Below are 27,857 nucleotides of genomic sequence, written 5' to 3' on the forward strand. Positions count from 1 at the left end.
TTTAGGATTTACCCCTTGGTTTTACTGTACGCTCTACATTGATGCTTAATGAGTGTTTCTAACATGCGTCTTTCAGTGATTTTAATAAGGCTGCTGTAGCTACAAATGAGGCTGAGGAATTTAACCGCCCTTCCCCCATCTATTATAAAAGAGTTATCCTTTTTTGTGATGGAAGGAGGTTAACTGCAGTGGAAACAGCTTATGTGGGATGTCTGCTGCCACTGGCTCCAGCTACCCTGACGTGCTGTGTGTTCAGATAAACACAAACTGTAACCACATTTTTTCTTTTATTATTGATTTTCTTTCTTCTGGTTCACCTACCTGGAGTCCTCTGGAAGTGTTTAGCCCAGAAAATGACAGGGACAAGCTGTAACCAAACTGTCTTTTTGTGCAACAAAAGACAAAGCAGGGATTCAGAGTCTCCCTCTGCCACTAGCTTCTGTACTTGCTTTGTCTGATACAAAAACTGTTATGTCAAACCTATCCAGCTTTTCCATATTTGCCCAAAACTTTATAATCCCACTTCAGACGCTACAGGCATCAAAGGAACTGAAGTCTAAGGGCTGGATTTAAGTATTTTACCCATACAAATCTTTGACTTCCCTTTGCTGCCACCTTCATGTTAGGGGGGAAAAACCAACTCGGTTCTGCATTTGGTAGAGGTGCACTGCAGCTCTCCCACTGGCGTCTTCCTTGTGTCATATGTCATGCTTGCTGCTGTCTCTGAACTCCTAGGAAGGACCCCACGGTGCAGTTTCTTTCACTCCTTTCCGTCCAGAAGGCTGAAACAATTACTTCGCTTCCTGCTTACTGATTATCTATTGTTGTACTTGCAACATGATATCTACAAATTAACATGGATTAAAGATCTTCTGTCCCAGATCTAGGCTCAGTGGATCAAACTTGGACCCAGTATACAGATCAGGTGAGCAGATGTCATTCATAGCTGTGCCTTGATTTATCTAGGTGTAAGTAGGTTACTAGCATTGGAAAGGAGGCTTGCAGACAATGGCAAATGAATCTGCCATGGCAAACCAAAGGAACTGGTATTCTCCTTGGTGAAGGTCATGGGCATATTTCGGGCACTGCCTATGAGCGAAGCTTTACTCCTAACCAAAGAGGGAATCAGCCTTTTTATGGTGTGAGTTATCTGATACTCACTTAGTAAGGTTGACAAATTGTGAGCTGTGAGTCCAAGGGGAGCCTCGCAGTGGCTGTCTCAGGCATGATGTTCTGCTTCACCTGTCTGCAGCGCGTGGGCTGGATCCCATACCAGAGTCTGGGTGCAATGGTAAGATAAGAAGGTCTGGTTTTGGGACGCTTGATTATATCTTGTGTGGCAGATGAGGTTTTACTTTGTTTTGTTTTGTTACTTTTTTTTTTTTTAAAGAGAAAGAGACTCTGAGAAAATACTAGCATGATGTTTTAAAATATTTTATTTGTCAGGGACAAAGCTAGATGAGAGCAGAGAATGCCTGGGAGAGGACTGTGGTCTGTGTTCCCAACACATACTCTTTTAAGAAAATAAACAGAAAGGTAATTATTTTTGCAGTTAATTTGGGATAGCCAAGTGGCAGTGAGCTCATGAGGCAGCCCTATTGGCAGGGGTGCCAGGGCTGGAGGCAACTGGAGTCAGCTGAATGAAATGTGGTTAGCTTCTTGCCGGAGCTCGGCACAGGGATGGGACGGGGACAACTTCCATCCATACAGGGAATTCCTCTGGGTCAGGAAAGACGTAAGAGGGTGGTAGTAGTAGTGTTATGAAGAATCTTACTCTGTTTCTATTTGGAGTACAACTTTTTGGATGGCAAGGCCTTTCAGTGGCACCAGATTAATTAAAAAGCATAGGATTAGAGAAAAGACTTGAAACAGAATAAATGTGGTAAAATGGACTCATCCCCACTCGCTATGCTTGGTGTTCTCCGGTTAAGCAAATGAAACCACTCCTGGGCCAAAAATTGAAATAAAAATAGTACCCCATCAGTTTAGCCCTGAAATTGCAACAGTTGTGTGGGATTTTCTTCCTGGGCACCTAGCCGCACAGGAGAAGAAGGAGCAAAAGGGTGAGCAGCTGAGGATATAATTCAAGAAAAATGGGTTTTATTTTGTTCTTAATCAATGAAATCCACTTTTGGCTGGTGGCACATCGTCCCATCTTCCAAGGAACTGCAGAAAAGCACCTGCCCTCCCTAAAAGGAGCCCATGCTGCTCGCAGGCGGCCGCTGGGCCACAGTTGAGTTGCGCCTCAGAAGAAGTGGCGTGTCCTGTTTCAGCACTGTGCAAACACAAGAGGAAACCAAAGACCCCCTAAAATATCACAATAAAAAAAAAAGAAAAAAAATAAAAGAAAAAAGAAAGCAGAAAAAGAGGAAATTGGCGGAGGGTTTGCCAGGGTGCTGCTCGCCGGGGAAGCCCAGGCAGTGTGCCGCCTTGCCTTTCCCTGCCATCTAGTGGCTGGCGGCGTGGTAGGCTTCAGCCCCGCCACTCGCAGCACAAATTACGATGCATGGGCTTTGCTAGAAAATACTCCAAAGCGGGACAGGATGCTGCATGCTCTAGGGAAAAGAAACTCGCGAGGCAGGAGAAATATTCTGCTCTTCCCTAATAGAGGGACTGCAGCGTTCCTCTGTCCTGGTGGATGCTCGTGGCTTTCCTTCCTGGTTGCTCGTTTTCGGCATGCCGCCAAATGGCAGAGCATTGGCTGGTTCATTCTAGCTTTGTCACGGCTGGAAAGGGCTTCAAAGTTTTACCTGCAGCTGCTAAATACCTAAGCTGGGGTTTTGCCAACGCTGAAGTGGAGGAGGTTAGCTTCCTACCGCAGTTTTGTGGTATTTTGTATTACTGGACTGGGAGAAGCAGCACCTTCCAGGCTTGAACAGCGTGACGTCAGCCTGACCACAAATGCGCCTCCAGTGCTGCTGCCAACCATTTCCAAACTGACAGATAAAAAGCTGGTGAACACTGGAATAAGTTTCCTAGTGTAGGCAAAACCCCTTGTAGCCGTCCTTGACACCTGACTTGTCATCCCTCAGTAACCCCCATTCTTTCTGTAAGACTTTAGCTTAACTATTTTGGAATAACTATTGTATTAGGGTGGTGTACTCAGACTCTGTTGTCTACTTATTGCAACCAGAACTGTGATTTGCAAAGGTGAGTGGATGGGTTTAACGTGCAGTCGCTTTTATTTTCTCCGTCACCAAAACTAACAGACTTTTTCTCTGTGTGCACCTGTGGCGAGTCAGATAGATTTTAGGTGTATTCCCTTTTTTCTGGAAGGCTTTCTTTGATCTGTGTTCAGGCACACAGATTAGTGTTCCTGTACACTTGCTAGATACTTCATACTCATAATGAAGATCCAATCTGCAGTGTATTGTTTTTATAATTGGTTTCTGATTATCAGGGGTTTTATCACTGCACTGTAAAAATACTTCCCAAGGAAGTAGAATGTTTTGAGACATTTGTCCAAAATTTCCAAGAATTTAGAAAATGAAAGACTTTCACTTTACAAGTGTTTCGTGTGTTTCAGAAATTCGGTGCTTTTCACCTTACCTTTGGTAATGGAGCAATGTATAAACAGGAGATTGCTCTGCCTTCTTTATGTCTTTCCCTTCCAGAAAAATCACAGCATATGTTCACAGCAGTGGTACAGACTGGCAGGTGATTTCCCATGCCTGGGGCTGGGGAGGTGCCCACAGGCTGGGAGGGTCCCATGGCCGGGCAGGGCTGTGGTGAGGCTGGAGCCGGCACCACTGCCGCGTCGCAGGGCAACGAGACTGACAGCCCCAGGCTGGGCTGAGATGGGGGCCTGGACCTGGGCTGGTAGGGGAGGCCCCCGTAGGTGTATAAATTGTTTTCATAATCCATGCTTACCTTGATAGTATCACCCTATTGCTTTTTTATTATTGATTTTGTTATGCTACAGTGAAAGCTCACTGCATAGTACATGTCCACTTCCTGGAGCAAGAATGCTGTTTCCAGATCTATGAATTTACAACTTTTCATCTAGCACAGAGCACCACTCTTATTTTTTTTTTTCCTCCTGGAAAGCAAATATGATAACTGTGTTTGCTGATTCAGGGAAATAAGGATTTCAGTAGAGATATATGAAGCAGTAAGTCCGTTTTTTCAGGCATTGTGCTTGAAGAAGGATGTGAGCCAACTGGAGAGAGCAGAGAGGACAGCAGCAAGGCTGCCGATGGGTCTGAGGAAGAGCTGAAAGAATTGAGGTTGCTTAGTCTAGTGTGAGGTGTGATGTCTTCAAATATGTAAATACAAACCTGTCCAGAGAATAGGAGTAAATATTCTCCTGTCCCCTTGAAATGGAATAGGAAGTAACGGCTTTAAGTTTGTGTGTGAGTGTTCACGCTGGACATGAAGAAAAGCCTCTCTTAATAATGATTATAAGATGCGGAATAAATGGCCGTGACTGACTGAGGACTCTCCATCGCTACAGGCTTTAAAAATAAGTTAGGAAAAGGCCTATTGCAGATGGCTTGAGTATTTTGACCCTGCCTTGGGTCATGTAGTCCTTCCTAGCCTTCTTTCTCTTGCCTTGCACTCTGCAAAAGCAGAGTCATTTCATCCACTGTACTGGTGGAAAAGATGGAGTGTGGAAAAGCACCAGACCCTGAGAAACCTAATGTACCTTCAAAGCTGACCCTAGGTAAAGTGCAGGCTGAACCATGGGTGGCCAGAGGTCTCCTCCAAGAGAGATCCTCTGTGGTCCTAAGCGTAGCCTAAGATGACTTTATCAAGAGCAGGCGTGTGGTATTTGGTGTTAGAGCCAAATATGTGTACATACAGCTTTGAAGAAGGCAGTCTCATTTCGTTATTACAACCAACATCCAAAAGTTCTCTGACCTCTAAGCCATTAATAAACCCACTCCCGTTTCCCATATTGTGAAACAGGTGCATTTTTGCAAAATATGCCGAGAAATGTGTTACAAAGGCTACTTAAGGGATGACTTACATTTCTTCCCTTTTTCAGTAGGGAAAAAAAGTTCCCCGAGCCTTCTGTGCTAGTGAAAGATGCTGCACTGCTAATTCGGATACCAGCTATCCTCTTGTCTCAAGACAGATGCTGCAAAACTCTTCAGATGAGGAGAAAATGAAACCTTGCGCCCCCACCCGCCACGTACTTAAAATCTCTCTCCGTGCGTTTTTCAGCTTGCACGTCTCAGTGGCAACTGGCCCTTCGGCAAGTGCTGTGTCCCCAGGGGGCTGCTGGAAAGAAATGTGAGGCTCCCCAGATCCCCGGGGAGAGCTGCCTGCTCTCATTCTACCCACTTCCACTTTCAGTGTGCTTTCTGGCACCCTCTCCCATAATTTGAGGCCAGCCAGACGACTTTAACATTTCTGACTTGTCTCTGGTTCATCTTTTGCTTTTTCTCTCACAAGCGTAGAGCTCTAAAGCTCCCCAAGGAAGGAAGAGAAACCGCACTGGAAGATGAGCGCCTTCCGTGGGCAAAATCTGTTTCTGCTCAGCCTGTGTTTTCTCTTAAGAAGTAGGTGTCTAAAATCACAGCTTAGTACTTCCCTCATTTGCTTATGATGTGAGACCACTGTTTCAGTAAAGCCTGTCCCCGAACTACAGAGAAGAGGAAGCTGATAGGTCATGGATTTCTCAGCCTCTGAGCAAGATTAACCGTCCTCTGTGTGCATCTGTGAGGTCCCAACCCGGGGAACTGCTAGTGATACTATAGCCACAAATTACATAAGGTGAATTTTTGCACCTCGCTTTTCTGCCATGGCAGACTGCCACTGTAGTTAAAATGCACCACTATTGTTTTAAATGTGACTTTCCTGAGAAAATGGAGGGTCTACTGAAGCTGCCACTTCTTCTAGCAAGAACTAAGACATGGACAAAGGTAACTACAAGTCATTTAATTCATTTCTTGTTAAATGTAATTGAAGTGACATTCCCCAAAGGCTCTGGGCCTCTCTGCAGAATTTCTGAAAATGCATAAAAATGAGGCTAAATCCCTCATATGAAGTTTAAATATTAGATTTCTGGGAATTAACACCAAAAGAAAGAAAGGCAGGCAGGAAGGAAGGAAGTTAGCAAAAGCCTTCCCTGCTTGTTAGCCACCATCCTTCCCATAATCCAGAAATGCTAGAAAGTAGCTAAGTTTCTCAGTGCGCACTGGAAGTCAACAATCCCATCTTTTTTACTGAGGCAGAGAGAGAGATGTTTTTTTAGAATAGGAGCTCAGGGCTACATGGAAGAACAGAAATTTAATCCCTTAAGTCTCTGAGGCTGCAGCCTCACTATCTGTGGATAATGACTTTACAGACTTTCTTGAGCTGTGTTTGAAGAACGGTTGTCTGTAAAACTTAAACATTTCAAGTTACTCATCAATTGGTGAAAAATGAGGTTTTGATGAAGCTGGATCCCTTTGCATTAGATAAAAATCTGGTTCTTTGTGAACAGAAAGTGAACAGTGCTGAGACCTGACAAAATGTGGTCACAAGTCCAGATGTGGGTCAACGCACACATGTCAGTGCATCTACCTACACACAGAAATGCTGTGTATGCAATAGGAGGGCCTTTTAACAGATAATACCTCAACTCAGGGACAAATAGGCCACAGAATATGTTATTAGCCACAATTTCAGATGGAAAGAAATAGATAGACTGTTATTACAGTGTTAAAGAGGTCCCTATTAGCCAGTGTGGCTTGATTTTAGGAAGTGCTGACTCCCAGCCTACTCAGCTAGAGGTTCTTGCTGGTAAGGACTGGAGAGTTTGCTTGTTAGTTACTGGTGTTTTCTAGCCACAATATCATAAAGTTCCTTTACATGTACCAGTAATGTGCTTTTTGAGTATGTTTGCCTCCAAATGCCTTTCCCTTTTTCAAAGCTGCACTATGGATCCTGAGTGCATGACTCACTCTCCAAAGAGAGACTGTGTCTCAGCAGCCAAGCTGCAGCAAAGAGCACAACACCGGTATTAAGTGGCATCAAAGTAATGCTGCATGCAGCTGTATGATAACTAGAGAGCAATGCATGTGCATTAGTTAGCTCATCAGGAAAATCTCATTTGAAAAGAGGGTTCCTCCTAGTTTACCTGTGCGTAACGCAGCTTGGATGAAAAATTAGCTGTCACACCACTTGCTTGAGGCAGCAAAGAATCATTCTTGAACCGATTCAAAATGATCACTCCAGGCTCTCAGTTAAATCCGACTACATGTCATGCCAAGCATATTCTTTATTCCAAACTTCAGGTAATCAAGCATGTTTCCTCTCAATACAAAGCCTAAATCAGTTATAAGAGGCATGCATAATTCTACAGGTTCATTAAAACATGAACTCCTCTGTGTCATGTGCTTAGTCTGTTAACAATCTCTGTTTCCAAAATTGATTAAGTCCTATTTCTGTAGTTATATTACAGTAACTGGCAGTAATATCTCCACTACGAATTTCTAGAGAGGTGTGTGCGCACAGGAAAAGGGAGAAAGAGGAACAGCAGTTTGTGACTTAAGCTCAGGCTAGATACTTAAATACAGTAGTTAGGAAAGTAGAGGGCTTGGTAAGGCTATCTGTGTGAAACTGAAGGGTATCAGTGCAGTTGGTTCACGTGGATGATGTATACCACTGACCTGCCTGGAGAGCAATGTGGGCTTATTTGGTTCTTAGGCATTTTCCTTTTCCTTAGGTGAACAGAAATTGCACATGAGTGTGCCCCTAATGCACGTTTTTTCATGGAAAATAGTAGTTGCCAATTAAACTCCCACAAAAATGAGAGTACTTCATCTTGCAAGTCGCTGTCTGGCCTGAGGGACATGAGCTGCTGCTTACACCTCAAGCTCCACAACCAACTCTGCTAGACTCTTGTGGTCCTCCTTGAGGACCCTTTTCTGTGCACCTCTTCAGACCTCCCTCTTCTCCCCTCTGGCTTGCTCTGTTTGTCTGTCTCATCCCTGGCCACCTTCTGAGAGTTGGTTCCTGTCTTTTGTCACCATTTCCCTGAGCTGGGGTTTGCTGATACAAAATAGGGTAGGGAAACCAAGCTGTGGAGAGTGCAGAATGGGGAAGCTGGTGAGAGGAGCAGGATGGGGAACAAGCCAGGTGAGGAAATGGATATTTACCTCATCCTTGAACCTATCTGTGCACCTGGTCCAGTGGATCTGGTTCCAGGGCTCAGCTCTGGACTTCCTTACTCTGCTTCCCAGTGAGGACATGTAGGATACAGGGAGACCCAGGGAATGTTAGTGCTCACCTGGAGGTTGGAAAGATCCTATCCGACAGCACGGGGAATGGCTGGGGTGCAGGAAGCAGGGCTTTGGGTGCAGAGCTTGGCTGCCAAGTCCCGAGGTATCCTATGTTTTCAACTATCTTTTCTGCCCCTTTTTCTTCTTGTCTTTAGTCTGTGGCCTTAACTGTGCAGGTACCATAGCTAACAGTGGTAGGTGCCTGTGCTCCTTGTGATACAAAATGGGGATCAGGATATGGTGGACATGTGAGAGAAAGTATTGCAAAACAGGCAGATGAAGAAGCAAGGTTTAGCAAGCTGTTACTTGATCTAGCAATATGGCAAAGTTTATCATTTACCAGGAGCAGTCTCATCTGTTAGACCTTTGAATCTGAGAGTTGGCAAAATTAATAAACCTCCCACGATTATACGTTTTTTTTAATTTTCTGATAAGGACGTAAGATTTTTCGGGAGGAAAAATTGGGGAAAGTGAAACTAGAAGGGTTTGAGTGTTTTACTGTCTGTTCAAAGGGCCCACTCATTCCATACAAGCTTGTTAACAGGCTTACGTGCTATGTGGGTTGCTCAGGAGGGAGCAGCCAGGCAGCGCAGATATGGGTTCCTCCCATGCAAGAAAAGGTCACTGGACTGCAGTGAAGAGTAATCATGAGATTTGCTGGCTTTGACAGACTTTCAGCTCCACAGACTTCACTGTTTTCTTTCCACTTGGGTTTGTGGGTGTAACTGAGAGCAGCACATCTTTGTATGTGCTCCTCTGGCTTCCTGTGTGACCATACCTGTACAGCCTATTTGTTGCAAAAATAACGAATGAAAGTTAAGAGTAGAAAATTATATATATAGGTAGGAAGCCCTGGGGCCATGTCTTAGGAAGGCTGCACAGGTGCTGTACATTCCCCACAAACTGGATCCCAACCCTATTTGTCTACTTCAATGTGCTATAGTGGATGTATGGTTTGAAAGGATGCTTTAACCCTAGTACTTGCTCTTTTCAGTAATGATCTGAGGCCATAGGCAGGACAAATCGTGACACTGCACTGGTCCTACTGATGTCCTGCCCATTCAATAGGATGCTGCCCTATAAAATCTGAAGGCCGTCCACTGAACCTTAACACACGTGGCATTGGTGTGCCATCTCAAACATCACGTTATGGTATTGAGAGAGGCAGTAGATGACTGAGATGAATATGTAACTCGTTAACTGAAATGTTACACAGTCCTTCCAATCCACTGGCTAGTTTTACAGCGTAGGTGGGAGTAACAACTTTTTTTGTTTCTTTCAAGAGATGGTGAAAACTGAGTGACACAGTACTTTATCTGAGCGGATTATGTGTGCCTTAAATGGTTGGTGGCTTCAGTGAGCTCATCCTGCTTCCCTGCTTCAAAAGGCACGGTCTTTTGATTTGTTTGCTTATAAAAATGAACCTATTGCAGGCTCCTGTGCTTTTCTTTTCTGTGCTAGCACATTTGATGGTGAGGTGGTGAGGAGCTTCCTGTTTATCTACAAAAATCTCCCCTTCCAAATCAAACTTGGCTCTCTGGGAAATTCACTAAGCCGAGGTTCCCAGTCTCGTTCAGACAAGCCAACTTAAGATTTTTGTGGCCGCTGCGTTTCTTGGTGGTGCAGTACTTGTTACACGTGTTCAGCCCGGTTGTAGGTCTCTGGTGCCAGCACTTTTTTCTGGGACTGCTGTGAAGGGACCTGCTGATGCTTCTGGCTCGTGAAGGCAGCAGAGGGAAAGCAGCATGTACTCAGACGGACGTGCCTCGGTGCTGGCCGGGGACTTGCACAGGAAACCCACCTGCCCCCAGCTCCCTTCCTTGCCTTTCTGAGCAACCCCAGACTTTTCCCAATATGTATTATATCATGGGCAGAGAATTGCAAAGCATCATCAAGAACCGCATTGTCTCACCTGCATTTGTTCTCAGGAAGGAAGGCCTTTTTACTCTTTCCCTTCTGTCTGCAAGGCCTACGTGCATGTCCATTTAGGCGCTCTCTTCATTGAATGGCTGTCCTTGTTTTTCAGTTTAATACCACTGAGGTAGAAGCTGTTTCCAAGAAATAGTCTGTCCTTTTTCTGAAAGTCATTTCTAGTCCATGAAAATAATTTTACTTTTATCAGCTGAGCAATAAATGTACTTAAAGCTCTATTTCTGGGCCCTTAATCATACATAACTTGATCCAAAAGTCTCTGAGCCCCTCACTAAAACAGCTAGTCTCCAACCGTATAAGACCTGGCCCACTAAAATGAACACAGCAAATTGAATTTTTCTAGGAGATAATTTTCTACTTTTTTTAAAAAAATAAGGACTATCATTGACTTACTAGGTTCATAACTTATATATTTCTAAAAAAAACCTAAAACACATCAACAGCTAATGGCCTGAGCTCACAACTTAGTGCAGAAACAATTACTGTAGATTTTTTTTGCCACAGATTCTGTGATTGAGTTCAAAAGCAAGGAGAACTCAAAGGTATCATAAGAATAATAAACCGCCTGAATTATCAAAATAGCGGAGTGAGTGCATATCTTTTACACGCTGTGGTGTTAGCCAGAATAACACCAAGAAAAAATATGACCACAAAGGAGCCTGACTTTCTTCCATTAACTTAAGTGCAAGTCATCTGGTGCAATATGTGCACCCTGACAGCAGCAGATCTAGTACATCCTTCCTTTTCAACTGTGATCTGAATTTTTAATGAAGTTAAAGACTCTGTATATACTGCTCTAAAACTCTTGGTGCAAATATTACTACGAGTAAGTTTTTTTTAAGCCCATTATTTTCCAGGAGCCAGATGCACGATATCCAAGTTAGAGCTGAATAAGTGGTGCAAAAGAAGAGTGTGAGTGCTCTTTTCAAACTTCAGATGGTACTTTGACCTTTACCTCCTTTTTATCTTCTCTCCCACATACCTGAGCATGAAGCATAATCACGTTTTTGTGCCAGTATTTGGAGGAAAACTTAGCATGGCACAGTTGCACGCACTTACTTGTGAACAAAAATTTCTGATTTTAACTGAGGTCTATTACTGCTCATCTTTTGATATTTCCGTCATTCATCAGAGACAAAAGCAGCATGCAGTGACTTAGCTAATTAATCATCACACCAATAGCAGATAAGAGCATTGTATTTCTATATTATCTCAAACATTGTGTGATTTTTTTGTATAAGAAAAATAACTCTCCTCCTCTTCCCTCCCCCCAACAAACAAACAAAAGGATTCACTTGCTTATTATTAGTAATAGGATTAGACATTCGTGGTATTTAAAGACCTTCCGAAGGAGACAGAGTAAACTGAAATGAAAAACAGTCCTCAGAAGGGTTCCCTTAGCAAAACTGAGGAAACCTCAAATAAAAATTCTCCAACAAACATTCTTAGCATTTAGTTAGGAGGGAGGTGATCTGGAGGGAGGTATCATCTTCCTCATGGATTTGTTTTACATGTTTATATCCTGGCTGAACCCTCTCCTCTTCTCCTCCCCCTTGTCTGTATTCAAACCACAGCCAAGTCCAGGTCAGACTGGAAGCAGAACCTGAACGCAGGAAGGATAACGAAGAGAAATAACAGGAGAGAAAGAAACGATGTCCTAGAGGGGAGCTAGACCTGAGACTGCCTGCAAAGTGGGTGACTGGAGAAGTCCTGGCTAGGTTTATTTTTTACAGTAATGGAGGCATATTCAGTGAGTTCATTTTCCACCCTTGGCTCCCTTCTCTGGCATTTTTCTGCAGAAGCGGAATGATTTAGTGCAGCATAAATGAGGACATCTTGGCTTTCAGGTGCAGCTGAGATGGAAGGGATGGCAGGATCACAGTGAGGTGCTTTAGGTGCTGTCCTGTGAGCATCGCAGTGAGGGACATCGTTATCATAAATTGCAGAGCTGTCAGAGAGCTGCCATGGGCTAACCATGGAGCAGTAGTAAAGTGAGGAGCTTTCATCTGACGCTTGAGTTGTCCCAGCAGCGCAGTATGGAATGGCTGCTGGACCTCTGACCTGCAGAAAACAGAAGAGAGTACAGCTCTGGGCACATCAAGGTGTTACTCATGCTCCTGCTGAAGAAGAGATGTGTAAGAATGTAAGTTGCTTTCTTCCTTTAAAACTGCGTCAACAATTACAGGTATGCTTTTGAGCACAGGTGAATTAACCCACCACTGGGTGATAAACTGATCTTGGAAATAAAGTTGGAAGTCATTCTTGCTGCTCTGGCCTCTCTCCATTTCCTTTCCCAAACTCAGCCATGTCTTTTTTTTCTTGCATGATTTCACTTAAGGCGAAGCTGGTCTATCATCTTGCAAGAGCTCTTTTATGCCACTTATTCAGGCTTTCCCTTCCAAGCCTATTAAATCTTTCTTATGCTCATCTCCAAACCCAAAATTACCTTTTCCTGATTGCCCCTGTCCTTCTATTCCCTGATCTCTTGCTTTGTCTCCTTTTTGTCTTACTATTCTCCAAATAAATCTCCTTTTCCAAAATCTTCAAATTTCTGTATAAATTCATCTCTCCCTAAGGAAATACTCTTTTGACATCCATTTGCTAGCCACGTAAAATATACTGCTTTTAATTTGCTTTCCTCCAACTCGCCCCTCGAGAGCTCGGCAGTCTGTTTGGCGCCCTGTGGTGCCCCCCAGTGCTTCCCTTGTGACCGATAGCGATCAGCTCCTGCCACGTCTTTTGCATTCTGCCTTCTGCCTGTTTATTTTCTCCGCAACTGTCTGCAAGAGCTGCGTGAATTCATGGCAGGCACATACAAAAGCCTTTCTTTTCTACACTAGCACGTTTGATGATGAGGTGCCACACTCTGTGTGATATTTTCTGTCTTATGCAGCCAGTCAGAATCAGATCCACAGAGGTACTTTGGGCGCCTAAACTCTTACTGAAATGGCACTTAAAAAATTAATACATTTCAATAGGCGTTTAGGTGCCTAAAGTACATTTGTGGCTAAGGACCTTCCCTCAGCTCAGCCATGACGATTTCTCACGTCAGGGACGCCCTGCTGTCCAGGCAACAAGCGGGTCACGACATTTGTCTTGGTTCTATTCTAAGTTTTACACTACACAAAGATTTGTTCTAAGTACATGGTTATGCAGGACATGACCAAGTTTTGCATTATGGCAGCGTTTAAACATACCAGGGTCTCTCGTCTCTGTGGGGTTAATGGAGTTCTCTTTTGCTTTGCTAGGGAAGAAAAAAACAGAAAAGAAGGTTTCAAAAAAGCAGCATTTCTGCCCACAGAGGGGATGTTCATTACTAAAGCAGTCCTTGCCTTATTGAGCGCACCTCAAAGAATTGAAATCTATTCCCAATGTGGATTTGGAAAGAGCCGTTCTAAGAAAAGGCAATAAACATAGAAAGATGTATGTATAGAACGAGTTTCTGTGTTCCTCAGAACCCCTCTGAATAAAAGCAGAAAAATTCCTAGTGTACTTGGGGCAGATTTCTCTATATCCAGTGAATTGGATGGGGGGAAAAAGGCATAGAAAACCTTCAAGCCATCTCATTAGTAAAGTTTAAATTTTTTTAGAAGATGAAGTAATTCCTTTTCCTGAAGTAGAAAACTCATAGAAGTATAATAGGCAATGAGCAATCACTTTGCCTAAATTAACATATGGGGAACTCTTAAGTTCCATTCGTGACTTATAAGATGGCAGCTGCATAACAGTTCTTATAAAACAGGAAAGATTAAGAATGTAATTATTTGATATTTTAGAGGGAAGTTAGGGGTGCAAAATGCAACTGGATAGAGTTTGACTGCATTTACGTGGCTAACACTCCAACTTATTTGTAACATGATTATTCACAAGATAGGACAAAAATTTTCAATTATTATAAAATCTGAAGTTTTGATTTGTTCTTGGTTTACTTCCATCCCTCTCTCTCTGGAAGGAACAGTACATGCGATAAATTAAATTCTTAAAGATTCAGTATGGCCACACTTGATAAAGACATCTCAGCAATCAAAAGGGGTAGTTACTAGAGCATTTTCATAATGCTTTGAGTGACTTTAAGCTCTGAATAGGAAAGGAATCAAACACACACTAGGAAGACATCGTAGGATAAAACTGCTCACCATGGTACCACCTTAGACACCAAAACATGCATGTGAAGACGAGTGGACAACATAGGCGCAAGCATAATGCAGCATAAATAAAGTGAAATATCTTGTCATTTCCAGATTCTTGGGAATCTTCTGAGATACTAGTGGTATCTAAAAATTGCATCAACATGTATTAGCATAGAATAATATTTGACAGGTGATTTTAGCGTTAGGTATTTCTGATGCAACTTGCTTCTCAGGGTAGGTAAAGCATTCTCTAATTTAGTATTAGCATGCTGTGAGATTACCATCTCCATGGGTGGATTACTAAGTATTAAGATACTGGAAGGAAAAGCGCATGGAAAAGTGTAACTGGTGAATGATGCATGGTACAAGACCAGCCAAAACATGTAAGGGTCAAAATTAGAGCGCTGCTCTATACAGCCGTATATTTCCATTATAATCTTTCTTCCTCTTTTTTTTTCCCTAGTCTTTGCACTGTGAACAAACAAACAAAGAAGCCTTCTGACAGGTTTGTATCAACTGTGAAAAAAATGTAGTGATGGAGACTGGAAATGGATGCTAGTATGAGGTATGCATATGGCAGCATTTGACAGATAAATGATCTAACTTTAAGTTAGATCCAAAGGTCTAACTTTAAGTTTACTTTAAGATCTTTTTAAGTTAGATCCTTTTAAGAATTGGACCTTGAGATTAATTTTGGATTGCGTTTGAAGCTTGTCAAAAAAAAAAAGACAACAGGGCTGCTAAGGGAAGCACATTAGGAGGCAGGAACTGTCCTTGTCTCCTGTGCATGGGACTGAAGACGGAGGACAGAGTGAGAAATGGGAAGAAAGGCAATGTCAGTCATAACTCAGTAACATAAATGAGTTTTTTCGTAGGAGTAAGATTCTTAATGCACAGTTTTGAGGTCTGCTGTCTTCTGGTGCGTAAAGTATGGATGCGACGCCGGAGAACAGACCCAGTCAATGAACGCTATAGTTCATTGAGTAGTTGTCCACAACAGATGTATTGTGAGCAATAACCAACTGTGAGCAAAAAGCAAAAAGCACACTACAGGGTATGTTAAAGTGATGGTATAGTGTGATTCCTAACAGTTTGTAAGTATAAGCCATATGTATCCCTGAGGTATTAAGGAGTGTATGAAAAAGCAGAAGTGTAGATCATACTGCCAGGAGGTGGTCTGTTTGGCTTTATCCCTTTAATGGTGAATGCAGAATAGTTGTAGACTTGAAAACTGACTTTTGAGAGACTGTATTTTGTTCCTCTTGTGTGGGAAACACACAACAGTAGTTTAGCAATGAGTTTAAATTTGTCCTGAATGCACAAAACGATTCAACCAGAAATTCATTTCAATACTCATTACTTCCCTTGTCTTAAAGAGGAAATAAGAATCATAGCTTACTTTCTGATGAACTTGTGATAATGTTTGCAGGCTTTTCTGAAAGAGAAAAACAAGACAGGGAAATGAAACGGCAGCCTGACATTCATGCATTTGTATTTTCCATACCACATACCAAAGTCTTCGCAAGTCTTTGCTTTGGTTGGGGGGGTGGAGGAGGGAACAAAATGCAAAAAGCGAAGGGTAGTTTTGGGGAGAGGGGTAGTAGAAATGAAGTGTTGCTCTCCCACTGCTGACAGAGTAATTCTATATTTGGGACCTCTTTGGCATTCGGATAGACAGATGAGCAGAGTGCATAATTGGCAAATGGAGATAGATTCCACCACTTATTCATGGTAAGGTATTTGTGATTATACCATTCAGTAGCTACTCAGGGATCTGTGCTGGTCTTCTCACATCAAAAAAAACTTGCATCGTACGAGTTTGGCACATACTGTGTCTGCTAGCACATTACAGCCTTAAAGTTTGATGTTGCACCCTCTGCTGCAACATTTCCTGTGGCAATAAACAGGGTTTTAAAGCCCGTTAGCTTACCAGGAGAGGAACTGGCAACAGGACAACTTCATAACTATGCTACCAGGGGTCCCTAGGACACTGTGACCACTCAGATCACTTACCTAGGTGCAGAGCAACATTGAGGAGGGCAGACACGGCTTGCCATAATCTTGACTTGGCCTCCCAACTGCCTAAATCAACCTGAGGGCCTCACTTGCCCTTAACTCCTTAAGGTCATTTAAAAATTTATTGTGAAACTAAGGTTTCCTGCTGCCGGTGTGCAAAATTATACTTTCCCTCCATTTGCAGCAAGAGAGATCATTCTCAGCAGGAGGCTTGTATTGCTTTGTTCTCTTTACTGTCGTGTGGCCTCATCAGCTATTAAAACGTGACCCTTTGGATCCTGTCTAGTCCATGTGACATACAAACAGACTGAGCTCCTACAATCTATCTTTGTTCTAATTTTCATTTTTTATTATCAGATAGCCCACTAATGCCTGTTCAGTGGTGGTGTCTTTCCTTTTCTTTCCCCGGTCTTCCTTTTATTTATTCAATATTTTCTTTCCTTTCCCCCATGCCAAGGAAGCAAGATTGTAACTGAAGCATGACGAAGGTGGTGGATACCAGCACAACCGGATGCAGACTAGTCCTGTGCCACTGGAAGGACATGTTTGGAGAAGCCATCTTCTAGCATGCGTGAGTTTTTCGGTATGTGGAATTCGTTTGTTTTAAAGGACTCTTTCATAATAAAGGGGCCTCACCTTCAACAATAACCCTTATTCCATGGCTCTCACTGGACAAGGTGCCCGCTGTTGCTCGACATCGATAAGTTCCACTGTCATTATGGTGAACTGAGAAAAACTCCAGAATAAACTTATTATTGGCTTTCCATTCTGCTTTGCTCTCTTTCAGCAGCATGCATTCATTCCCTTCTATCTTGCACCACTGCACGGCTGGCCTCTCCTGGCAGTAATGAACTGGACAGTATATAACCAAAGAGTTTCCAAGATAACTTTTGTACTGGGAGTTCCTTTTAACTTGAATTTCAACAGGACAATCAGTGGCATCAAATCCTAGAACAGAAGAAAAACATGACAAAAATGCTTTTTTTTTTTTCCTGCTGCGTACTCCCCATGACACTAATCGTAGTTTCTTTTCTCTCTCATTGCTCGAGACTTCCCTTGTCTGCTTTCAGCAGATCTTATCTCTGTATGGGACACTGATAGTAGATAACTCTGCTAACTATTTTTTCTTTCATTTTAAGGAGGATTGTTGAAAGGCACTTTCTCCCACTGATAGGAAATTCTCATTTTTTCCCTGTATCTCAGCCAAGTTTGGAATATAATAGTTTAGAGTACAAATAGGTAAAATATACATGGTAGGATTTCCTGTGTCATCCTTTTCACAGACCTTTTCTTTTACTTTTAGATTTATTTCAGATCATTGTTTTCTTCATAATTCTGGGTAATTTACAGAAGGAAAGACTGTTCTGTGGTAGAGATGTGTTGTAATTAGAATAACGAAAAGAATTGTATTTCATAAAAATATACCTTATCTTTATTTTTTGATTTTCTAAAGTTTTGTTGAACTCAGTGTTTTGATAAGGTATTGTATACCACTTTAGCTCTTGGTGTTGAATGTACTGATCTTTTATTAAAGATTCTTGTGTCTTGTCGTGCTTGATTGCTCTGGCTAAATAAAAATAATGAAAGCTGCATGATACCCAAGTGCTCCCTACTTCCTCACATTGTCCAAGCCTAAAGGAAAAGTTCTTAGCTATATCTGTATCTTCTGACTGATGGAGAGGAGTAGAAAAAAGTGGTAAAAATCTGTTCAAGAAAAGTTTTATAGGTAGGAGAAAGGTGCACGGGAGGAGAGAGCAGTGCAGAGAGGGGAAGGGTCTGTCTGCCAGAAGCCTCTGGGCTCCAGGGTAGCCAGCGCATGTAAGCTGTGAAACTGAATGTCTGAGACATACTGTCTCAACTGCAGAGTCAGCCAGGATTTCTTATGGATGTGATACAGCATTTCTTGTGAATACATGGGTAGTATATTCAGGAACTTGAGATGGCCAGATCAGCAAGTTCCATACAGATCACCTCTAATTTGCAAGCCTTTCCTCCACAAATTTCCCATTATTCCACCCCATAAATAATTTTCTGTGTTCATAGCCTTAATTACAGGAGACCTAACACTTTGCTACTGTTGATTTTTAAATTTACTTTCTTTCAGGTGACTTTGGCAATGCACGTTTATAAATTAAGCAGTACTAATCTGCTTATAAACCTATAATTCTTTAATATTATTCTAATCTTGCCAAATCAAATACGCCTGATCTTAGTTGATTATAGGGAAGAGATTATTCACTGTACGGCTGAGATTTGTAGCCGCTGAAGAAGCAAGAAATTGTGGTCTCTGATACCTCTCTGCCAAGGGCAGTGGAGAAACTCGTCTGCTCACAGACTTGGCATCCCAGGAAATATCTGCTTCCAGGGGTCCAAATCCAAGATCTTAAATGATAGTTTGGCGAGATTTCCCTACCGCTCTGATCATCAGCCCGCTCTGCTCAGGCCAGTAGGGTCCTTTTGAGGAATAAAGGTGAGCAACTAGGAAACAGCGCCATGGCTCTGGAAGCAGGCGGGCTGGAACCAGGAGCACAAGGACATTCTCATTATATCTCCCATGCTCACATGTGCCAAGGGCCAGGCAGGGACAGGTGTTTATAATTTCCATCATCTGAGGTGGACGGTAGCTCTGGGAGGCTGTTGGCTTCTTCAGAAATGGGAGGCTGGTCTGTGAAATCTGTTCCTTTGAGGGAGGAAAAAAAGGAAAGAGCATCTTTGTGTACCAGCTTTCTCTTAGTCAGGGTAGCTCTAGATGACAATCAATGAGGGGTGAGTAGCAAAATGAAGAGGTAAGAAACTTGGATAAGGATTTTAAAATTGGTCTTGCGTGAGGGAAAAGGGAGGAAATTCAGATATTCTTACTGAGATCAGAAGATGAACAAGGTGAATGATAGTAGCTCTTGGTACAAATTACGTCTTTTTACAGCAGAAGAAGTGTGGGTGATAAGTAAGACTGAAGTCTTTCAATGCCCTTCAGAACAGAAGGAGAACAGCAGAATAAAAACAAGAGGACTTGGCAAGGAAAGCTTCAGTAGGTTTAGAGAACTGGGAGTTAACTCATGGTTTATAGATACAAGGAAAAGAGATAAATGAAGCTGTTGGTTCATCGTGTGAAGGATAAAAGGAATATAAGCACTAAGTATCTCCGCTACAGAAGTGCAGTGAAAGAACAGCTTGACTGAATCGTTAAGTCCTTCACTGAGACAAGAAGGAAGCCTCAAGAGTATAAAAAAGGTTTATATGAGTTTATATATTGAATGGTTCTGAGTCCAGTTCTGATCAGTGTTTTTATTAATGACCTAGATGAGGAATAAGAAAATATATCTATTAAATCTGCAGATGTTAGGAAGCTGTCAGGGATTGTATAAACACTAAAGAACAGGCTTAGACTTCTGTATGATCCTGATAAATTAAGAGAAATAGCTTATAAAAAGACAAGATGCTGTTCAAGAAGACAAGTGCAAATATTCCTTCACAGGAGTAATAAGTGATGCAAATATTGGGTGGGAATAACTATTTAAATTGCAGAAAGGTTTTGGGCCTTTGAGTAGATTACAAGCTAAAAGTGAACCAACAATGTCATACTGTCACAAAACAACAATTTCAGGGGAAGTATGATCGAAGGGAAAGCGTACAGGACATATGTAGAATACATCTTCGTATTCTGCTCAGGACTGGTAAGAGTACTTCAGTTTTGTCCGTTTTTTTGCGTTGTTCCACAAGACAGATGTGGGACGACATCTGAAATTTCTCTGAACTGGAAAGAAGCCAAATAGTACCATGAATGTGATAAACAACCCCAAGAATTTCAATCTTTCTTTTAAGGGCTGTCTTAACTTAAGGAAAAGCAATCAAAGGAAATAATATAATAAGAACCTGTAAAGGCATAAAAGAGGAATGAAGTAATTCGGTTTTCATATTTGTGATGGATTTGAACAAGAAGTAATAGGCTGACAGTGAAGTAAGAAAGACCGATTACATAGTATGAAAAGCTTCATAATAATGAAAACAGTAAAATACTGGAACAGGTTTCTTTGAAAGATTACTGATTTTGAACTGCTGACAGCCCTAAGGACTAGACTAGATTGATATTTGATTTGTCAGGATAATATAGCTGAATTTACCTTGGGACTAGAGGATGGACTAACTAATGCCTTGATGTTTCTTACAGTCCGGTCTGTTAGTACATGTAGCCGTGTGTCACAATCATGGACCTTGGGACAAAAAAACAGATATGAAAAAGACTTGGCAAAGGTACACAGATTCTTGTCCCTAATGCAGCTGTCCTGTTGCTGGAGGAAGACAAGGGTGACAGACCACAGAAAGCAGCCAGGCTCACGTGCGTTACCACAATAGGAGCTCCTGAAAGAAGTATGTGGTGTACAGAAAGAGATATTCCCTCTCCCAAGCCCCAGCCATCCGGACGCGGTAGCAATAGCTCCAACATGTAGCCTAGCTGTGTTTACAAGGTGGCACCTGGGGCATTAGGTCCGTGTGCCCTACCCAGTCACCTGCTCTGCCTCCTGCAAGACAGGAGGAGCAAGCTGAACGGCAGCATTTCACCAGCCTCATCCCAGCTGTGCCCTCCTAAATAGGATCATTCTGAAAGACATATTTTAGTTGTGAAGCAGGATCACTTATCTGTCACTTACACCTTGCCGTTTCTGCTGGAGGGGGAAAAAAAGTGCAATTTGGTTTCAGGCAAGTAGGTCATAGTGACTTAGGTCATGCTGCAGTAGCAGCATGTGGCTAGCGACAGTCTGAAAATGGAAACAAAGAGCTCTAATTAGAAAGCAGAGGTTTCAATTGTTTGAGCAGTGATTGTTATGGAAGATAAATCTTCAGGAAGTATCTGTATCTGTTACATTCAGATTTTTTCCTTCGTTGCAGCCTTCTTTCAGGTATAATGCTACGTAACAGGTATTTCTGGAAGGATGTGCAGGTCTCTGCAGAACCGGCATTTTTTTGATACTGCGAAACATTTGACGTCCTTTATCTAAGTACTTTACCACATAGCTTTATTTTTTTCAGAATTCTCTTTAGAAAAAAGTTTTTTGGAAGTCCGAAAAGTCTGTTTCAAAACTTGGAGAGAAACTAGATTTCAGTGACACTCTTTCATTCAGCATTATCATTCAGGGCAACGAAACAAAATTGTTGTACCTCTTTCATTCTTAACATTTGCAGACTAACGTTTCATTCTCTAATTTAAAGCTTGATCTGTTAATGAACTCCACAAGCAGTGCAAAGGGCCTATTTGCAGACTTCATTGCAGTCTGAAGCTGTTTAGTGCAGGAATCTCATCTTTCCCTTGTTTTCAAGTCATCTGGTACTTTTATGACAAGGTATAAATCCCTATCAGTCTTGGAAGAATCACCTGATCGAATTGAGCAAATTATGGACATCCAGTGGCATCTACTTGGAACAGGGTACTAACCTCCATGATGAATTCAGATGAACATTAGCTGTGTAGGAAATCAGAAAGGCAAGTGTGCTAATCAATGTTAAATAGCACCTAAAGAGATGATTGTCTTGCACTGGTCAGTGTAACCTAGACTAACATCCAGTGGCAGAGCTCCCCAGGGTGAGGCAGCTGGGTAACAGTGGATGTAGAGGAAGGTATGAATTGCCCCCCATCCGTATTCTGAGTAGGAATATAGACATTGCTGGAGCAGAAGCCTTTACGTAGGTCTGGATATGCTTCTAGAGTAGTTTTTGTGCAAGCCTTGTTCTTTAGATGAAAGGTCAAAATAGAGCAAGTGTCATGTACTGATATCACAGCAAAAAATTTCCCTCCCTACAACTTCCTGCACTACTGCCAATAAAGTTAGAAGGAGCTAGTCCGCTGCAAATGAAAGATTTGCTTACTTAGAGTTTGGTTAAAAAAAAATATCTGTTGGGGCTAAGATTACTCATATAATTTTGGATCATGTAGAAAGTTTCTAAGTGATTTGGAATAAAATGTGCTAATTTGTTTCTCAATTGGGTAAGTGTGAATAGGTACCTTTTTTTCAGGTACCTATGCCACTATGTGCCACAGTTTTGCTCCTCTGCCTTGTGGTGGAGATTACTCACCTTACTAGTATAATTCCAATGTAATCAGGTTAGCTAAAATGATAAGATGTTACCAAAGCAAAATCAGACACAGGCCCACTAGATGGCAGGGAATCAATGTCCCTCATTTTCTCCAAAAGTGCACCTATAGTGCATATCACTGAGTTTTGGGAACTCTACGTGGAAAAACTTTCACGATGCTTGCTGCCTGCCCTTGATACCTGGGCAGTAGAGTATATAGCTGACCTTCAGGGGGTCTTTCAGATGGAAGTTTACATGGCACTCACCCATACACTGATGACTTCTAGCCTTCATGTCCAGCTGCTAATACAGGGGAAAGTGGTTAGGAGCCTGCTGTCAGTTAGCCCTAGCATATAAATCCTCTGTCTTTTTTTTTTTTTTTTCTTCTTCAAGACTGAGAGGGTTGAGGTTAGTGGATTTCAGCAATACCTATTGCCACCCCTACTAGTCCTCCTTTTCTACTTTGCAGGGCTCCTTTCCCCTTTTCTTCCCCTTCCTCCTTTCCCCTCAGACGTTTACCTTACTGAAAATTGACTTAAATTTCTTAGTTACTGTTTGTGCATCCCTTGGAAGCAGCTTGCGGATGCTAGGTAAACACAATCATTTCATTGAGTGTTTTTTTCTTTTTCCCCCTCCTATCTATCAAATAGAGTAATCTTTTCAAGTTGCTAACCAGGAGCTATGAAAACTACCAGTTACCTTTGAGCATGTAGGAGGAAGTCATAGGCTGTCCATAGAACCCCCAAAAGGGGCCTTCCTTGCAGAGCGCAAAGCCGATGGTGCTTTAGGCTGCCTATGTTAGTGGTTCTGTTGTTTGTAACGTGTTACAAAATAATAATCGGAGCAGGAAAACAAAATCACTGGCTTTTGCATGCTTTTTGTGATTTAGTGACTGATGGCTGGATGACTTGTTTGCTGTAGTTGTTTTAATTCTTACTAGAAACAAACCTAGTGCTTGGTTACTGTTTGTTAGTCTTTGTAATGAAATGTGGGGACCCCGTAGAATAATATCAGACGAGACAAATGAATAAGAGTTAGAAAACGCTTTTCTCAGGCTTTAGGAAACTCTTAATTGGAATTGCTTTGAAGTACGATAACTAAAAATTTGGGACAGAGGGAGCCTTTTTCTATAATCCATCCTCTTTCCCATATCAGTTCCGTGCTGGAGTTCATAATGAGCGTGTGAGTCTCTCATTGACCTTTCCCCTCTCTCAAATCACACCCAACTTGGTGAAAGATCTTAAGTGGATTTAAAAAAAAAAAAAAACCTTAAAAAAACATTATTTACAAACAGAAGATTCGGAACCTTCTTTATACAGGAAACAAATTCTGAAGGGAAACTTTAAAATATCTTTCACAGATTTCCTGTAAGGATTCTTCAGCAGTAATAGATGTCAGAGCTGAAGATTTGGGGTTTAAATACTAATATAAAATGTGATGTCCTAGACAATGAGAGAAATCTTTTCTTTTAACAAGAAAAATCAACATGCGTGATGATAGACAACCTTTTACGTTCTGCTGTTGGTGGTGATTAGAGAGACAGACATGCTCCATAAACTTCCACTGTCAACCGAGCTTGAACACGGTCTGGCATGCTTTTCCTGTGACAACATATTTTAATTTTTCCTGTCTTTGCCTGCTGTCGCTCAGGACAAGTCAATGTTAGCGGCATTATCGTCTGCTAACTATATTCTGTATGTGCAACCATGTTCTGGGATGAATTTAATTATACTTTCTGTAACACTCTTAGAAACTGAGGCCTGAAAGTAAGGCTTGCCTCAGGATGATATACTAAAACTTAAGTTTTCAGTATATTATGTATGGGCAGTCATGATCAGGATTTCTGTGCAGTTTTCAAGAGGATAAAAGAATCTGTAATGTAGGGAAGTTTTATCTATTGGCCTCAAATTTATAGTCCTCAGTAAGATTCAGATTAACTAAAAGCAAGTTTTCTTAAAAAAAAAAAAAAAAAAAAAAGAGCGTCTTCCTGGATAGGTTGCAGTTGCCATGCTCTGTTCTACCAAGAATTGATTTCTGGAGGTAGGGAGAATTTTCTGTACCGTGCATTCCAGGGAGAACATTTCAAATGAAAGCATGTATCCCAAAACTCAAGCAGTAGGGAAATACCTATGGTAATGTTCTTACTAATAAAAAATAAATGTAATTTTAAAAGTTTATCTCACTAGTGCTATGCGCTGGAGAAAATATATTCAGGATATGATTCATTAAGCAAATGGAACAATGCTAATGCAGATGGCTTTGTGTTCATCTATCTCAACTCATTAGTAGGAAAATAATAGCTAAAAAATGAGCCTTCTGATCTTTAAATTGTAAGAAATGTATCTTTTATGCCTACTCATCTAAGAACTCAAAAAACCCCAGTACACTAAGAAGCTTCAGAGGCATTTCTTCTTTAAGGATCTATCTTTTCCCCTCTACTTTTTTCCCCTCTTTTTCCTCTTCTAAACAGGAACAAGGGTTAAAATACAAGTAATATGTATGATTTCCCTATGGTAGGTAATGGCTGAGATATAAAATGTCAACTAGTCAGGAAAAATAAATGACTACGGTTAGTTTTGAATCCTACTTTTGGGTCTGTCCATGAACACACTGAAGCGCTAGCAATGCCTTTAGCTCAGCTGCAACTCTTCTGGAAGTTTCTATTCAGATTATACTACAAAAAGTGCACCAGAAAACTCATTAATTTTTTAGAGTTTCAAGTTTAACCCTAAGATCTTCATGACTTAATTTTAGCGAAAAAAAAGGGGGGGAGGGGAAATTAATGGAAAAATATGCTTCCTCCTCGAATTCAGGGAGGTGTATTTAGAAAGAGAAGCACTACAGAAGATGATTCTAGCAATGTTTGGATACAGTCATTTTTTGGACTTTTTTCAGCCTCAGAGAAAACTTTGAGTTTTATCTTAGTCATTTTACATATTCATATCATAACTTGAATTTTTTTTCCAGAGGAAGTCATTTTGCATTTTGTTAACAGAACTTTAACTTTAGTCCTTGTCACTTTTTTCATCTTTTATTAAAGATGCAGCAATGTACGATTCATATTTATTTTCAGTTGTGTACAGTGAAGGGTTTGCACTGCCTCTTCTTTTTTTTTCCCCCTCCCCTCCTCTCTCCTGGCAATGGTAGCAGTAGTAAAGCTGACCTGCCTGCTGAGGTAGCTGACAGTTACATCATGCAACTACTTAATGATGAAAGCTGCGTTAGTACAGATAAATGGATGCCTTTATGTTTTGGTGGCTGAAATTTGACTTTTTAGTTATGTGAATACCAGAATTCGCAGACTATCCAACAACAAAGTGCAATAGCAAAGGTGTTATTTGACCTTAGAACTATATCCACCATAAATGTGCGTGCATGCACTTATCTGTAGTTATTGGCTGGGGTTTCTTTGCTAAGTGAGGTGCACTGTTCTTTATTTTCATCAACATTAACACAACATAAAATACTTCATTTCCCTTGTATATGTTGTCCATATGTCCCAGAACGGGACTTCCATTAAGGTATGAAGGAGGTTATCAGCTCTGGATACAGCACCTTGAGAAGGATGTTAGCTTAGTCATTTGAAATTCAAATGTGAAGCAATTCAGTAGCTTGCCTGAGCTCAGATTACACCCTAATTTAAAAAAAAAAAAAAGAAAAGCTACATTTAATTGAGCCTGGTAATTCATGTCTTTTAAACCAAAGGTTTGGGTTTTCTTTCCCAGGTAGGTGCTCTGAATGTTCATTTAACCTTTCCTATAGTGTTAGCAAGGTGTTTTAGCCATCAAAACAAGGAGGATGCAAGGTATTATATACTATTAGAGTTAGTCATGCATATTTAACTAAGATTCACATACCCCATTCAAATTGCTTGTGTAATCTTAGTGGTGTCTTATAACAAATGTTTTTATAATTTATCAGTTATGTACCTAAAACAAATCAACAGCAGCTGAGCACATCCGTTCCAGTAGCTATCATCCTTTCTGTATGTCTGCCTTCCTTTTAAAACTAACGTTTACAGCTCCTATGTGAGAATAGCGTGGAAGAACTTGACCCAAAATAATCTCCATAGTAAAAATACCAGAAGGGAGCTGGGCACACTGTAGTCCTCGTGTCAGACTGAGCTAGGAGAACATCTCTGTTTAAAAACTGTGGCGTTTCAAGGTTGGAAGTGGGATGAAAATTAGATTGAGTTAAGCTAAATGATTGAAGGGACATTTAATGAGCTGGTAAGGACACTTCAGTAGTGAACTGGATCCAATTCAGAGCTAACAGAGTTCCTGCATTTTAAGTCAAAGCTTGAAAACCCCAGAAGGCAGAGCCTTTGGCCACAGAGTAAGATGTATTTGGTCCCCAAATACTAGAGTTTTGGTCTAGATAGTTACCTAATATTTCGCAATTATTGTTATTATCATCTTTAATCAAATTAGGAGTCTCTGATTTGATAATAAGATACAGGTTGTCTCCAAAGCACCTTACAGAATCACAGAGTTAAGCATTGCTTTGGTTTGTGGGTTTTGGGTTCCCCCCCGCCCTTCAATATTTACAAGTAAAGACAGGTCAAATTCTAAGACTGCATCTTACCATAAACTTGATAGTTGCTCTGAGCCAGCATTACTAGAAGGATGTGCAGTAAAATCCTTTTGATAAACATGACTGGAGGGCCCTTCATTTGCTGGGCATGGTAGAGATAGGAGAGGTTCCCGCGGCTTTAAAAAGTGCACTTCAGATGGCCTCTTACATCCTGTTAGGTTTACCCATAGTGCATGTCTGAGCCGATTCCCTTCTCTAGTTCCTTCAGTCAAGAAAGGGCAGAAAGGGGTGGGGAAGCAATATAGCATGCAAAAATCTGATGGGTTACACGGTAGTCTTTTGTGCAGTTGAAACGTGAACCACTTAATCATTTCACAACGTCTCAGAACTGCTTTGCAATTCAAGGCAAAACACCTCTCTCCTCCTCCTCTGGCTCCCTTTACAGTGCAATAAGCACAGCTGCAGACTTATTTTTTAGAAAGGTACTCCTACAATTGAAATTTCAGTTTACAAGCAGCAATCCACCAGAGTATTTTAGACAATACTATCTTAATTTTTTTCCTGTTCTTTTGTGTTATTTTAATTCAACCTTAATTGCAAATAATATTAAAAAATTACAAAGTTATTCTTGAATTTGAACAGATTAACTATTCAGAAGCTGTGGAACGTCAGAAACACATCTGTCTGAATGGTTTTAATTTGCGTTAGATTAATTTACAATGATCTAGAGTATGAGACATGCTTGCTTCCCCTATTTCCAAATTTCGACCTTCTGTTACGGGGATACCAAGTAATTTGCATTTGGGTTTTGTGGGTTCTTTTTCAGCATGCCCAGGACGCTTTTTCCTTTAAATATTTCTAAAACATCTAAATACTTCTGAAACATCAGAACCATTTAGCTGAACCTTCCCAAAAATTCTGCCCTTCATAAAGTTAGAAAGCAAAGGCTGAAGAGGAACTTTGTATA

General features: G+C 41.3%; 2 protein-coding genes across 10 annotated transcripts in view; one reads left to right on the top strand and one right to left on the bottom strand.

Moving 5' to 3' along the window:
* The window catches only part of LOC104144206 (OX-2 membrane glycoprotein), a 66,501-nt gene that overhangs the window by 33,545 nt on the left and 5,099 nt on the right, over positions 1–27,857 (top strand). For 4 of the 8 annotated variants that reach the window (XM_068908871.1, XM_068908882.1, XM_068908840.1 and 1 more), the window contains 2 exons: positions 14,736–14,777; positions 16,746–16,926. In XM_068908871.1, the coding sequence (XP_068764972.1) occupies positions 14,736–14,749 (14 nt within the window). In that variant the 3' untranslated portion in view covers positions 14,750–14,777; positions 16,746–16,926. Of the gene's footprint in view, positions 1–14,735; positions 15,666–16,745; positions 17,879–27,857 lie in introns of those variants that run through there. The other 4 variants (XR_011134748.1, XR_011134749.1, XM_068908922.1 and 1 more) reach the window with 3 other exon arrangements.
* BTLA (B and T lymphocyte associated) lies at positions 932–27,331 on the bottom strand. 2 transcript variants are annotated; one of them, XM_009675044.2, is made up of 6 exons: positions 26,942–27,331; positions 16,925–17,236; positions 15,672–15,707; positions 14,279–14,416; positions 13,340–13,386; positions 932–12,203 (listed from the first exon to the last, which is right to left on the bottom strand). In XM_009675044.2, the coding sequence occupies exons 1-6, from the start codon at positions 27,027–27,029 to the stop codon at positions 11,811–11,813; spliced, it is 1,014 nt and encodes a 337-aa protein (XP_009673339.1). In that variant the 5' UTR covers positions 27,030–27,331; the 3' UTR covers positions 932–11,810. The 2 variants fall into 2 exon arrangements, with proteins under 2 accessions (XP_009673339.1, XP_009673340.1); XM_009675045.2 differs by lacking the exon at positions 14,279–14,416 and having other exon boundaries at positions 26,942–27,330.

Source organism: Struthio camelus, chromosome 1 (genome assembly GCF_040807025.1).
Source record: "Struthio camelus isolate bStrCam1 chromosome 1, bStrCam1.hap1, whole genome shotgun sequence".
NCBI classification, from domain to species: Eukaryota; Metazoa; Chordata; class Aves; order Struthioniformes; family Struthionidae; genus Struthio; species Struthio camelus.

Coding starts and splice junctions, on each gene's coding strand:
- BTLA (XM_009675044.2), bottom strand. CDS start 27,029: ATGAAGGGCCCTCCAGTCATGTTTATCAAAAGGATTTTACTGCACATC. Junction 15,708..16,924: donor AATAAGGGTTATTGTTGAAG/GTGAGGCCCCTT, acceptor TTTCTCTTTCAG/AAAAGCCTGCAAACATTATC. Junction 14,417..15,671: donor TATCACAAGTTCATCAGAAA/GTAAGCTATGAT, acceptor TGCAATTTTTAG/ATACCACTAGTATCTCAGAA.